The sequence below is a fragment of the Stigmatopora nigra genome, chromosome 8 (assembly GCF_051989575.1).
Source record: "Stigmatopora nigra isolate UIUO_SnigA chromosome 8, RoL_Snig_1.1, whole genome shotgun sequence".
Lineage (NCBI taxonomy): Eukaryota > Metazoa > Chordata > Actinopteri > Syngnathiformes > Syngnathidae > Stigmatopora > Stigmatopora nigra.
The window spans coordinates 10499220-10514551 of NC_135515.1; the positions used below are offsets into that span (position 1 = coordinate 10499220).

The following is a 15332-nucleotide window of genomic DNA, read 5'->3' on the forward strand; positions in this document are numbered from 1 at the left end:
GATAAATTTCCTTGAAACTTAGCAAGTTACACACTAATTATCTCTTGTAAATTGGCAATGTTTAAAGACTGGTTTCAGAAATATATTGCAATAATTTTCAATTAGGGCTAGCCGGTGGAGCGAGTGGCTAGCGAAATCAAATCCAGGTCGTGTCTATCTTTGTAGAGTTTGCATGTTCTCCCGGGCCTGCATGGGTTCCCTCTGGGTACTCCGGTTTCCTCCCACATTCCAAAAACATGCATGGTAGGCTGATTGGAAACTTTAAATTGCCCCTAGATATGGGTGTGAGTGTACATGGTTGTCCTTTGTCTCCTTGTGCCCTGCGATTGGCTGGCCACCGATTCAGGGTGTACCCCATCTCTGGGTCAGCTGTGATATGTTCCAGCACCCCCTGTGACCATAATGAGGATGAAGCAGTTCAGAAAATGAGATGGGATAAGAGAATTTTCAATTATTGATTTCCACAGCGAAAATGTAAATATATTTATTTTCAAGGGCCAAAATTTGCATATATTTATTTTTCGAAACATATATAATACATTTTTTTCTCTATGTTTTCCAGTGTGAGGGAGGGAGGTTCGAAAGGGAGGGAGTGAGATAGAAAGAGAGAGAGAGAGAGAGAGCGAGAGAGTGATGGATATGAGGGAAAAAGCCAGTGGCGAGTCAGGACGCGTCTTCGGTGCTTGGACGAACTACAGGTAAGCACTCCTGTTTTACTTTCTACCAAAGAAGACAAGAAAAACAAGTTCCGATTTGAGCATTTTAGTCTTCGCGGGATTGTCCATATTAATAGTCTCCTGTTGTCTTGATCAACGGACAGTCTCCCGATGAGCGTCATGAGGATTTTTCTTCTTTGTGGACTCGCAGCTTCAGGTAAGATTCTTTTCATTACTACATATATTTTAGTTGGAGTTCGTTCGAACGTGGCAAAACTCTTTGGAACGGTGATTCATTGTTGTTTTTGGCTATTTCGAAGACAATACACTGTGCCAAAGCGCTCCCTGGAGGGGCGTGAACTTAAGTTGCGTCTTTTGAGCGCTTGTCATGCGTCATAAACTGGCACATCGGCGTGGGTTGTGTCCGTTAAATAGCCGTAAGGGAGGCATTAAGTTTTGTGAATAGAATGCCTTTACAGTAATTGCCAATCAGGCAATTGTCACAAGTGCAACTTGTTTTGTTTCACTCATTTCCTCCCTTTTTTCGGGAATGTAAAGTGAATGGCACACCATTGACGCACACGGTATATATCAGGATATCCCGGATATGCTGAATGACATCACAACCATTTATACCATAGGTTACAAACAATGAAAACATAATAAGCCTTTTCCGTTTCATTAAAACCACTCACGTGCCAGTGCGTCCATTTATTTACATTGGAATTGCTGTTCAATTGCTTTAAAGTTTTAAAAAAGTTTAGTAGGATTTGAATTTTTGCATAGTATTGGCTACTATCCATTCAGTAGTAGAAATAAGAAAGAGCTTTGAGACTTGGATAAGGATGTGTGCTGAAGAAATAAAAGGACAAATGGGAATTTGCCAATTACACCATCACAGGATTGCATCAACGCAATCAGATCCCCGGGCTTTGTTATCTTGGAAAACTCAAACTCAGACTCAGGAATTCATGCTCAAACAAGCACCCTGATACTTGTTTTTTTTGAATTATGAGGTATAAAATTGGAAATTTGTCTGGAAAAGATGTATTATCTTACATTAGATTACTTACCGATCTATACCAGGACAATGATGAGTACAATACAGTAAACATTCATGTCGTTCACACATTATTATTTTTGTTATAAAACAAATTTATTCCAGTTTTTATTTAATAAGAATCTTGATGTTGACCCTTCTAGAGTGTGGTGTCAAGACTCGGGTTGGTTTGCGGGCCGCGTTAGTGTCTACTCGATTTCATGTGGGCCAGACCATTATAGATATAATATTTAGATTTCAATAATAAATGGATTAAAAGCCCTGAATATTCAGTTTTTATCGATCTAAAATAATGTTGATTTTAGCTATTTGTTTATATATTTTTAGATTTTACAAAATGATTTTTGAACTAAAAACACTGAAAAACTGATTAAAAATGACAATTATTGATTTAACAGGGGGAAAATCAGGAAATTTAATATACATCTATTCTTTTCATTTTAATTTGATCCTAAAACAGAAAGTTGGCACTCACTGGGCCACACATAATGATACGGCGGGCCAGATTTGGTCACCGGGCCGCCACTTTGACACGTGTTCTATAGGATTTAACTGTGTCGGAGTCTATTTTATACATTTGACACAATTTCTGGTACCTTCACAAGTAACCTTGAAATACATTCAATAAAAAAAATTGTAATATCAAGTGATTCTTCCCTTTAGGAAGGTTATAGAAAAAAACAGCACTACATTTTTTCAGCAATTGGAGATCTATATTTTATGCCTTTCGTTTGTTGATCATTCTCAACAAGAAGCCTGACATGAAGGCTATGATGCTGACATGTGCCAACCTGTCCTGACTTTCTGGTTTAACACCCAAGAGAGAGAAAGAGAGAGAACAGATGACTGTTGTTGAATGCGACATTCCGACGATTCCATTGCTTCTATAGGCTTCGTCTTCATTCAGTCAATAGTTGTACTATGGTGTATAACCAACCATATTACGGCGTCTTTAATGTAACCACAACACTACATCAGTCAATTAAAGTATGGCTTTGATTATTGGCATGTTGAGCTGTGTTGACGCAGCCTGGAAGGATATTTTGCCTTTGTGGCGAAATGCTTTAGAGACAGTTGAAGGCTGCTCAAAATCACTGTAATTGCCAGCTAGGCGTAGTCAGGGTACTTCTGTGAAGATAAAGTTCTCCTCATGAAGTGTTTCAGACAATGTTTGATTCAAATAGGAATTTGGAGAATCTATCACTGAACATGGTAGGGACTTTTTTCTTAGTCAAAGTTCATAATAGATCTGCAAAGGTATGGCTAGAAAAGTTCATATCTTGCATTTTAGATCTACAGTTCAGCTACAATGTAATCTGCTGCTAAAATGGTTTGAACCCAGTGACCTTCCGACCCCAACCCATTCCCGTAGTAGACCCTGTGCTATACAGTAGTTGTCTTTGTATTTATGGTTATGTTTTCTTGTTGCATTCGAGGCAAAGGTCTATTCCAATTTAAAGAGATTTAGTGTGTTGACCTACACAAAGGTAGGGGTGATCATGCCAGATCTCCTTAATTCCACCACCTACAATCGCAAGGATGACTAATAAGAGTCTGAATATGGCTAAATAAAGTCTTTTGAAGGTTGCATCAACATGTCCAGTTGACGGATATTACTTTTGTGGGTGGATCGAACTGTTTCTAATCCCGATGACAATTTGTTGAGTTAGCTCTGACGTCGCAACAGAGGTTTGATGGATTAAATTCTCATAGGCATTGACACAGTGCTCACTTCAGATATTTTGAGGGACAATACATATTGATGAACATATACGTACATGTAAATCTGGAAGATTATAGCTGAAGGCTAATTTCCATCTTTAGTCCGTTGTGCAAGTTGATGTTAAAACATGAGATAAAACAAATAAGGCAAAAGTAGGAGGGAGGAAAAAAGAAAATAAACAGAACAAAAAACTAGAAAGCAGCATAGAAACGATGTACAAATTGCCCAGGTCTAAGCAGTAATATTATAAAAGTGTAGTGCTAATAAAGGTATTTGAACCTAAAATTTTGTAGTCTTAACTGAGTGATCTGATTACATTTTGGGTGAATGGATAACAACACAATCCACGTACAACTTTTTGCTTTTTTCCCCCTTCATCTTGGCTTTGTCTGTTTTATTCTGTGTAAATTTTACTTGAAGCAGTCCAGCCATGTTTCCACTCTCTTAAGACTTTAATGCAGCTATTTGTGCTCCATGTTTTTCCATTTGGGACATTTGTAGCTCAACACTACAATGTAATCCTAAAACTACACTCCTAATGTAATCCTGGCACTGTCAATTGTTCCATTCCAAAGTTAGTGCAGCTCTCACTCGCCCTTTAGTCATAACAATAACATATGCTGCGATCACGCCTTAAATGTTTAACAAAAAAAGGAGCTGCTTCTTAAATATATACATCTAAAATTCATGTATGTGTCTATGTCAAATCACATTTAAATACAAACTTATTCTAATTGAGGAATGTATTTCATGTTTTATTTGTGTATATATATATATATATATATATATATATATATATATATATATATATATATATATATATATATATATATATATATATTTTTTTTTTTTTTTAATATTCTACAGTGTCATGAGAGACATGTTGAAGTAAATTATATAATGTAGAACACAGGTGTAAAAGTGGCGGCCCGGGGGCAAAATCTGGCCCGTCGCATCATTTTGTGTGGCTGGGGAAAGTCATTCGTGAGTGCCCACTTTCTGTTTTAGGATTAAACTAAAATGAAGATTATAGATGTATATTATATTTCCTGATTTTAAATCAATAATTTCATTTTTTAATCCATTTTTTTCAGTTTTTAGTTCAAAAATCATTTTGTAATATCTAAAAATTATTTACTGTTTTTCTACTTTAATATGGAAAATAATTAAAGAAAAAATTGGTTTCCTTTTTTAAATTAAAAACAAATAATTAAAAATAATTCTCCCTTACTAAGAAAAAAAACTCAAATAAACATTGTTTTTAATGTTGCTTTTATTCCAGTTCTTTTAATCCATTTATAAAAAAAAAATCTAAATATTATATCTAAAATGGTCCGGCCCACATGAAATTGAATGGACGTTAATGCGGCCCGCAAACCAACCCGAGTCTGACAACCTTGAAGTAGAGTAACCCCTCTGTGGACAATGTGCAATTTACCATTGAGAAGTCTCTATCCTCCAGGTTTGCACATTATTGTTAACTGAAACTGCTGTTTATCATGTTGAAACCCGGTGATGAAAGCCATTCTTTTGTTTCCTAAAAGACACAAAAAAGTGGCTTTGAAGCCCAGCACAAATGAGAGACACTGTAATACACCGGGCTATTTGTATTTCATGTACTATGTTCCAAAGGCTTCCTCTAATAAGTGATGTAACAGGGATTTAGGTTTCCCTCAGCTACTCCCTTTGTTTCTTAGACAAAATACAGAGAGGAAAGACACTAAACAAAGTAGAATCCAACTGTTCTGTACTTGATTTGTCCAGATTTAAAATCAGATCTATTGTCTATTTGAGAAAATCTATTCTTACATGCATTAACATCTGTTAGTTGACCACATTTTGAAGCAGAAGAATCGAATAAAATAAAAAAATTGAATATCATGCTTCATAAAGATATTTCGAGTAGATATTTAAAGTGATAGTGTAAATGTTACATTTCTGCTGCACCCCAAACAACTACAAGTTTAAATGTCCATCCTGTATTGAAATCAAGTTGGGGAATGTAGATGAAATAACTTTATAATGTGATGATGTAATAGGTTTTGAATATGAATGGTAGGAGGAGCATTTCATGTTTGTATAATGGATGTTATTTCAGTTTTAGTAGGTGCTACGCCCCTGGCATTCACACTGGACATATGCAGTGGGATACCTGGTGATCTGATTCAAAATAAACATCATCTATGAAAGAATTTATTAACTTTGAAACATTCATATATTCTGTGACTTTCTGGAAATATACTTTCATATCAGTAGTTGAATTACTACCTCATATTTTTTCGTTTGTTTCTTTTTGACCGATTTACACAATTGTGGGATGCCTGCCAATCCAAGCAAAACCAAATTCTTGACTCAGTTTGCAGTGAGAAATTCTTTATTAGCAATTTCACCACTGTATCCACCACGGTAGACATGTCACTTAACTGACAAGTATGCCTGGTTTTGGGTTTATTAGAACTTGGACCTAATTCAATGGACATTTAGGAATAAGGGGAGTTTGAGTGGTTAGTGTGTCTGCCTCACAGCTCTGGGATACTGGGTTCAAATCCTGATCGGGCCACCTCTGTGGAGTTTGCATGTTCTCCCTGGGCCAGAGTGGGTTTTCTACTGGTACTCCGGTTTCCTACCACATTCCAAAGACATGCATGGTAGGCAGTGGATTGGACACTCTAAATTGCCCCTAGTTAAGGGTATGAGTGGTTGTCCGTCCCCAATACAGGGTGTCCCCCACCTCTGCCCTAAAGTCAGCTGGGATTAGGCTCAAGCACCCCCGCCAAGTTTGTGATGATAAAGAGGTTCAGAATATGAATGAATGATTTAATTTAGCAACAGTGGGGCCTTTGACAGGAAAAATAATACAAAAATGATGTGTTCACACTAGCTCCTTCCTAAATGTTTCTATTTCCTGCTCTTTCCCACTAAAAGATGGGTGTGGTTGACATTAGCAAAGCAGGATGTGCAAATTAAACAAGAGAAAGATTTAGACCAGACAGAGAGATATGGCTGGGCCGAATAATGGGCCCGACAACAACCTAAACAAATAATTCTCCCTAACAAGTACGAACTTCATCATCACGTTCTCATTCATCACTTCAACTTAAAAAAAATACAAATAACAACACATTTATCTCTCGGTGCGGTTAAATGTTTAAAATGTATAAACCTTAACATTTGTTGACATTGAAAAAAACATGTTTACAAACTACCAAAGCATTTGCAGTAATGAAGAGTTTAAGTAAGCACTTTGATAGTTTGAGTCCTTAATAGAATAGCTTGAATTCTTAATCAACACACCTAATTTTGTAAGTGTAGATTAGTGACACTTGTTATAATTCAAGCACGGATTGGCTAGTGAAGATACCAGAGATGTGTTATAGTTCTGAAGATTTAATCCTTCATTGCCAAAAGAATGACAATGACATAATCTGTAAATTGTAGCATGTAAACCTCCATCTGTCAAGGTTATAGCAGAACTAGTCCACCATGTTTTTCCCCTTTATGGTCAAAACCCAAGTGCAGGAAAGCAGAAAAAGTAAATCTTCCCAAAGAGTGTTTAAGTATGTATTCACTTGAAACTGTTAGTGTGTTGGCCTCACAGCTCTGGGGTCCTGGGTTCAAATCCAGGTCACGTCCTACTGTGTGGAGTTTGAATGTTCTCCCTCTCCTGCGTGGGTTTCTTCCGGGTAATACGGTTTCCTCACACATTGCAAAAACATGCATGGTAGGCTGATTGGACCCTCTAGATTGCTCCTAGATATGGGTGTGAGTGTGCAAGAATTCAGGGTGTGCCCTGCCTCTGGGCCGGAGTCAGCTGGGATACGCTCCTGCACCCCCCGTGACCCAAATGTGGATAATGTGGTTCAGAAAATGAGATGAAGGAGAGGAGATCAGGCGCCCCTGACTATAAGCCACCAATTTGTACAAGAAAATTGTATTTTTTCGTAAATGTTAGGTTTTACGGAGCGTGAATCGTGGTAGGATTGGACACACAAATGTATGGAAGTAGGCCAAGATGGGGAGTGATGGTGCACTAACAAAAGTTGAATACTTTCATGAAATTTTCAAAAACAGGTGTACACAAGATGTTCCAACAAATACACAGGGTTTAAATAGAAAGATATGGGTTGATGAGACAATTGGAAACACTTCGGTCACACAAACTGAAGCCAGAGGCGGGGAAACGACAGGTGAACTCAACGGGCAGTCACAAGGTCAGGTCAAACAGGGGGAAAAAAAACAACAAAACCAATCCCTAACAGTAAATAAGATACGATGGATTATAAACTCTGGGTGTCCTCGTTGTATTGTGAGACATTTACACCAAAAGACATGAAGTTCATTAGCCTATAAAACATCCTGGACTATAAACTACATGGTTAAAAGAAGGGGGAGGAAAGGTAACAGATTTTAGAAAAAAAGAATAGTTCCATATGAAGTTGTTGGTGATATGAATTTCACCTCATCTGGATTATGTCTTTCTGAAGGTTTGCTGTTAAATATTCTCTTACAACATACATGTACATTTTTGTGATCTTAAAGTAAAATAACTTCTGTCAAAAGCAATTGAAGTGAGTCAGTTGAAACTGGTCGAATCTGGTGTGTTTGTATTTTTTTGTCTCAAATCTGATGAAAATGTGTCAACACTTGTCTTCTCTCACATTTCATCAAGCTCATTTAAAACACATTACATCAAAATAGAGATATCAGAGCCTACTGATGAGAGAGATGCCTATTTAGTGGCGTACGGGGGCTGTCTGGGTGCCCCACGCTCTCATCCCGGCTCACAGGAAGCATTCTCATGCCTGATAAGAAAGAAAACGTGCTGCCTCGGCTCCCAAGCCCCTGCTGATTTTTTTTCCCAGCTTTCTGGTGATCCCTTCAAGGAACAATGTGATTCAGAAATGGTCCAGAAAAGATGTTTTAGATCTAAAACAATGTTAAATTAAAAAAAACCCATCTCACAACATACCTGGTAGGACTTTTAGCTATGAGATTTGTTACTAGAGTTATAGTGGTGTTAATGGCCAGCATGTCTGGATTTATGTTTTAATTTCACGTCTGTCTTTGCGTGCTGTTTAGATTTTCTACTTTAATTTTCTCCACATGCCCTCAACATGCCGTAAACATGCATGTTACACAAATGTATTCATTCATTTTTTTTCCATCTAAAGGTCTGTTATCATTCAATGATGTTAAAACGTCTCAGTTTCTACTTTTTACTCAAGTAAATTCCAACTGTTTTGTGTTGATTTGCCATTCAATGAAGTCAAATGTCTTCAAAATTCAAATCATGGAGTTTTTTCTATGCCACACCATAACAATCCAGAATTGTTTTATTATGGATGCCTAAATAATATTGATATTTTCCCCATATTGGTTGAGGCATACTAAATAGGCTTTGATTGGTTAAGCTTCCCTTCTCCATCTTCAACTATAAATTGTATCCACATTTTTTCAATATATCAAAGCGGACCTTTTGAGAAACACTGGTATCGTGATATAATGGCTTTGTTTTGAGAGTTTGGTGGCCCATGTCCAGCCCACCACTGTATTATTAACTTTGGTTGCAATCTGCTGTATGACCTTTGGATAATGTGATCTAGTTTATTGTTATGGTTAATTCAAATAACAAGCACATTAAACTATTGACTTGATGGTAGTCTTGACATGATGTTAAATGCTAGTCTGGAGTGCAATTTATAGAAAAAGTCACTCACAGGGCTCATCTAATAAAGAAAAAATACTCACATTCCTAGGCTATTAAATCTGTATGGAAGTCAGGCTAGTGACCCAATAGAACAATTGAGGGTAAAATATCTTCTTCTTGATTGACTTATTTGTGTTTTTTTTTGTCAGGGTTTCACTACCTTTCTTGTTGGTGCTGCACTTTTAAGATTTGTTGACAGTTATGCGTCTAGTGGAGAGAGACTCACTTTTCAAATCAGTAAATAACACCTTCCTGGACCATTTTATTGCTTCCTAAAACAATATTTTTTGTGGGAGAGGCAGCAGTAGTTGTCTTTTTGAAATCCTCCACACAAACCAGGAAGTTGCACACATAAATAAGGTTGACGAAGACATTTCCTTCTCTGTGCTTAGGACTGAAAATAATAGTGATTGTAGAATAACACTGGCTGCCAGCCAGCATCACCGTGATTACTAAAACTATTGTTAGTTGTTATTGTTTGGTTAAGGGCTTCTACTGTTGTAAATTTGCTGTAAGACATTCAATGGCTGCTGTAAGCAGGATGAGGATGCTGACTTTGCGATCTGTTTATCCAAGTAGGAAATTTATGATTTCTACTCAGTTTCATGTAATTTAGTCCACAGCATCCCTAGTATGCATTCATCATTCTGGTCTTGCGGGAAGGCTGGGTTGAAATATGTAAAATACTAATTTATACAAAAATGCAAGTTTCCCGGGAAACTTATAGTTTCTTCTTGCAGTAATTCTGCATAGGCAGCATTAGGGGCTCATTGGGTGAAGGCACTTACTAAGCAGGGATGTCATGAATGATTCATCATGAGTTGTTCAAGTGAATTTATGCATGGATTTCTTTTGCTGTGATGATTGGACTTGGTTTGTATGCTCACCATTGCCATACTGTATGTGTCTTTTCTGTTGTAGGAGTGCTGCAGGTCAATGGGATCCGCATATTCACTTCTGATGACGTGGAGGCCGTCAACGGGACGGACATTCGTCTGAAGTGTACATTCTCTAGTTACACTAATATCAACCCAGACCTCCTCATCGTCTCTTGGAGCTTCCGACCACTTAAACCAGGCCGAGAAGAATCAGTGAGTTTATATCTGTGTCTTGATAAGGACGTTTTTTTGGGAGCGTCCATCTCATTAGTCCATGGATAAAGATGATTAAAGTCATTAGAAAATTGGTTAGTGTATGTGCGTATGTGTGTGTGTTTGTTTAGCCAACCTATTCTCCTTGTAGCTATCTTCAATCTTGCAGGCGTAAAGTGAGATGTATTTAATTTGATTGCAATTGTGTTAGCACACAAACTACACAATCCTTTTCAGCAAATGTTGTGTAAAGTTAACACAGGGAAAGAAAAAAAACATTAATGCAAATGGAGATAAAGATTGATAGGGTTATGTTACCATTTCATAATTAATCTAACTCTCAATGAAACTGAATACAAGCCAAAAAGTGGCATGAACTGATAACTCTTTAGTTCCTTTCAAAATTGTATATATATACAATAAATGACAATTTAACCACTAAATGCACCTTTTCCTCTCATCTAGGTGTTTCACTACCAGCAGAAGCCGTATCCCCCACAAGAGGGAATATTTAGAAACCGCATCATCTGGGCTGGTGACATCATGGGCCAGGATGCCTCCATCATAATTCGCGAAGTGAAGTTCACCTACAACGGCACTTACACATGCCAGGTGAAGAACCCACCGGACGTGCATGGAGCAGTTGGAGAGATTCGACTACGTGTTGTCACTACAGGTAAGGAAGGGGCTTGTATTTTCACACAATTTTCTAATTTCAAAACCAACAAAAAAGTGCTCCCTTTGACTTAGATCACATGTGTCAAAGTGACGGCCCGGGGGCCAAATCTGGCCCGCCGCATCATTTTTTGTGGCCCGAGAAAGTAAATCATGAGTGCCGACTTTCTGTTTTAGGATCAAATTAAAAATGCAGAGTATAGCTGTATATTAAACTCCCTGCTTGACCCCCTTTTGAATCAATAATTGTAATTTTGAATCATTTTTTCTGTGTTTTTAGTTCAAAAATCACCTTGTAAAATCTAAAATTATATAAAAAAAAAAGCTAAAATATTGTTTTAGATCTATAAAAAACTGAATATTCAGGGATTTTAATCCAATTCTTTTAATCCATTTATAAAAAAAAAAATCTAAATATTATTCCTAAAATGGTCCGGCCCACATAAAATCGAGTTGATGTAAATGCGCCCCGCGAAGCAACGAGTCTGACACCCTTAACTTAGATTATAAATAGTTGCTGTTATATAGTTACAGTCCGGACTTTCTCCCCTTTCACCTGGCTTTGTATATTTGTTTCCCTAGCCTCATTCTCGGAGCTTCTGCTGCTGGCTTTTGCTGTTGGGGGAGGCATCGCCGTTGTGGTTCTCATCCTCATCATCACAGTGTCCTGCAGGAGGTGCAAGAGAAAGAGACAGAGGCGGGAAGGGGAGGTAGAGGCTCCTCGCAAAGAGAGAAAAGATCCTACAGTATGGTAAGGTCAGGAGAAACAAGGAGGGAAAGGGGAGCAATGATAGAATGAGGAACTGAAGAATCATAGATTTCCTCTTTCGGCCTACATCTGAATTTGCGGGTGGGCTTGTGGCGCTCCTTACTGAGGCCTGGGACTCTTTCCTGCCGGACAATACTCTTCTTCCTTCCTCTCCAACTGCATCTTTTGGATCCAGTTGAAGGGCATCTTCCAGTAAAGTGAAGACAAAAAGAAAAGGCCCTTTAGTATTTACAATCACAGAACATTCATCACTCAAGCTTTTTTTTTTTTAAATCACAATGTGCCTTTTTATTGTGCAATGATCATTATTTCTAATCACAGCACCTTTTCCCGAACTTGAAAAACATTTTCCTGTTTAAACAAAATGTTTTAGTGATGTTGCATTTGAACAAAGGTGTATTCACAATGTTTATTTGCATACTAATACATATCATGAAGCAACATCACTAGTGGCAGGTTAAATATGGATGCTCTCTTCGAGCAATAGGAATTGTAGAAATATGGTCTCATTTCATGACTCTTGCAACAATATTTGAGGTGCTTTTGTTACATTTCTTATGGTCATAATGAGTCACAATTTGATTCAATCTTTCTAACCTCTGCTGTTCATTTCTTATTACTATTAATGTTTGGAACAACTACCGTATTTTCACAACTATAAGGCACACTGCATTATAAGGCGCACCCTCAATTTATTAATTTTTTTCCCATATATAAAGTACACTGGATTATAAGTCGCCCTGTCTATTTTGGAGAAAATTTAAGACTTATAAGTGCGCCTTATAGTCATGAAAATACGGTACTCATTTCATGAAAAAATGTCTTCTCTTGCTTGGGCACCACTTTGTACTCTTGGGTTTTCAGATCTCACTGTGAAATTCATCTGGGTTAAGGTGACTGCATTCTTGCCTTTTGAGAAAAAAAGTGGTTTTACATATGGTTGGTGGTTGGTATGTTTAGAAGTGAGTCAATATTATCCATTATGATCACGTGCAGATACGTTCTAGATGTGTGACTCTAACCCTTTGTCCCTACTCTTCTCTGTTACCTCTGCTTGTCCTTGTCATTTTCTCTTTGTCTGCTGTGTCTTCTACACATGCATGTACTACATGATTCATTCATGAACGTGCATGCATGTATTTCAATGTGTGTACATGTGTGTGTGTGTTACGTTGTTCTCGTCTCCCCCCCGGTGCACCTCTTTCCGTGTCCTAGCCACCCAATGAAGGCCCTCCACCTGTACCTACCACAGACGTCCGTAGAGATTGACAGTTCAGATGGAATGATCTCAGAGGCCAGCACTAAAGATCCCAGCTCCGAATCGGATGGCGGGGATTCGGACGACGACGATGATGACGATTTTGACTTATCGGACTAAAGAGGTGGGAACAGACTGTGGGTGACCATTTGGTACTAGAGTGGAATAATCACATTGAGTCCAAGTGGCGAGTTGTGAAAATTTACAACGTTTGCTGGGGAAGCCATGTACATGGTCTTTATGAATTGAAGGAAAAGCTGACGGACGTCCTGTTTGAACAATTTGGAATATGCACAAAGAGGTTCAGGGATAAAACAAAAAAAGTTTGTTTATGCTTCATACGATGGAACAAAAGTTGAGTTAAACCTGCTGGGACAAGCAGGTGTTTGGAAACTACAAAAGTCCTTCTGTATCCCGTTTTCTGGGATTGCACTGTTACATTAGATTACTTGATTACTTGAATAAAATTACTACTTTTTTTGCTTATATATTTGACTTGCAGGCCAGATATAGTCTGGTGTTTGAGCCACAGAATGCACCTTCCTTTTTGGAATATTGTGGGGGAGGGAATGTACAGTCTAGATCTGAAAAACCCTTGATTGCAAACTGTCCCTGCAAATCTCTTTTTCCTCTATGCATTGTACTATATCCACTAACACGTGACTATAAAAAATATCTTTATTCTAATTTTGTACTGATGGAATAACATTGAGAAATATCCATCAATTCTGTTTTTTTTAGATCACGGTCAAAGTATTTCATTCTTTGTTTTTATACAGGTATAGGATATATTTTGACTGAAATTTTTGCTAATGATTTTCTAATAAAAAAAATGCTTCCTAAATATTTTATTCATTGTGCCGAGTGTACTTAGAGCTAGAGGAATGAATTAATGAGATAATGCCCTAGTTTTTAAATACTCTCACATGATTTGAAATCCTTTTATAAAATTCATCTATTATGTAAGAGTAATCTATTTCCCTGCATTTATTATGCATCATTATATTTAGTACTGTACATTTGATTGTGCACAAACTGAATGCTCTGCACCTTTATTTGTTTACCTGAAAGCTTTACACTCAGTGTTGTTTAAGACTGCACGGACAAGGCTTTTCATGACTGTCAATAAGTTACCTGCACAATGTCAATACGTTTGTGTGTGTGTGTCTGTGTGTGTGTTTGTCAGCATATTTGCGTGTACTGATCAAAGTCTACCCCTTTAGCTGCAACATAAATTACTTTGTGGCAAGTCTGACAGTGTGTGGATGGATGTAAAAGGAAAATTTATGCATAGACAATGATTAGATTATCAGAAACAGGTAAATCCCAAGAGGAGTCAATGGGGGGTTTCTTTATCACTGTGGTTTAATTGCTTTTTGCAGAGCCTTGCTTATTTCCCAGTGTTTTCTAGTTTGTATTGAGAAATTAACACATTGATCCCAGATAATTCAATGTATGTTGATATCACCACAATCATTTTTTGCAATTTGTTTTGCTAGGGGGAAAACATTTTTTTTATACCAGTGTATCTGGAATATTAAAAATGCATTATTGACTCATAATCATAGCTAGGGAGAATTTAGAGTTCACTCAGGCTATCTTGCAGGTTTATGGGAAGTGGGAGGAGGGCGTCGTACACGGAGAAAACCTGTGATGGCATAGGGTGAGAAAACAAACCATTCATCGAAAAACAGTGGCCTGGGATTGAACCCTTAAGGAAAAGAAAAGTTAAAAGACTAGTAATTTTTTTTTTCAATCCAAATCTTATTCAATGCTTTTGGGATTTTCAACCTTTATGATGGGGCCAATCATCTTTAAAACTGAATGAGGACAATCAGAGCATTTTGAAGCTTGGGATTACAGCTAGAGAAGTAAAGATGGAATGAAGAAGTTATATTCATTCTAGTACCTTGTTACCAATTAAAAAACAAAAAACTGAAATTTTCCAAAGGGAGAGGTCAGAAATGCCTGAAGTTTTGTTTATTAAAACTAATCAAATAACAAAATAATGGGTGACCACCACCCAGTAAATAAGAATGATGTCAGCAAAAGTACCGTATTTTTACAGAGTAAAGTCCTACCTTTTTCATAGTTTAGTTCGGGCCTGCGAATAATACTGAAGTGCTCATTATAAAGGTTTTTTTCCCCCTTTGACCATCGACAGCTTGTTATGTTGTTTTTGTTATCTGTTTAAATCAAGAAGTGTTACTTGTTCCTTATAGTCTCAAATTTTAGGTTATTTTCAGGAAATATAATATACATCTATGATCTTCATTATAATTTGATCCTAAAACAGAAAGATGGCACTCATGATTGACTTTCCCGGGCCACACAAAATGATGCGGTGGACCAGATTTGGCCCCCGGGCTACCACTTTGACACACGTGGTATAG

General features: G+C 37.4%; 1 protein-coding gene across 2 annotated transcripts; it reads left to right on the forward strand.

Moving 5' to 3' along the window:
* Nucleotides 1-618: 618 nt before the first annotated feature.
* Nucleotides 619-14105, forward strand: LOC144200852 (myelin protein zero-like protein 2). Of its 2 annotated transcripts, XM_077723190.1 has the most exons (6): nt 619-698; nt 821-873; nt 10068-10237; nt 10703-10913; nt 11495-11663; nt 12897-14105. In XM_077723190.1, exons 1-6 carry the CDS (start codon nt 634-636, stop codon nt 13057-13059), a joined length of 831 nt encoding a protein of 276 aa, XP_077579316.1. In that variant the 5' UTR covers nt 619-633; the 3' UTR covers nt 13060-14105. The 2 variants fall into 2 exon arrangements, with proteins under 2 accessions (XP_077579316.1, XP_077579317.1); XM_077723191.1 differs by lacking the exons at nt 619-698; nt 821-873 and adding an exon at nt 7705-7923.
* Nucleotides 14106-15332: the final 1227 nt, after the last annotated feature.

What these genes read in the sequence shown, in the direction of transcription:
- LOC144200852 (XM_077723190.1), top strand. Translation starts at nt 634, where the DNA reads ATGGATATGAGGGAAAAAGCCAGTGGCGAGTCAGGACGCGTCTTCGGT. An exon ending in TTGTGGACTCGCAGCTTCAG is followed by an intron (nt 874 to 10,067) that starts GTAAGATTCTTT and finishes TTTCTGTTGTAG; the next exon opens with GAGTGCTGCAGGTCAATGGG. An exon ending in AACCAGGCCGAGAAGAATCA is followed by an intron (nt 10,238 to 10,702) that starts GTGAGTTTATAT and finishes CCTCTCATCTAG; the next exon opens with GTGTTTCACTACCAGCAGAA.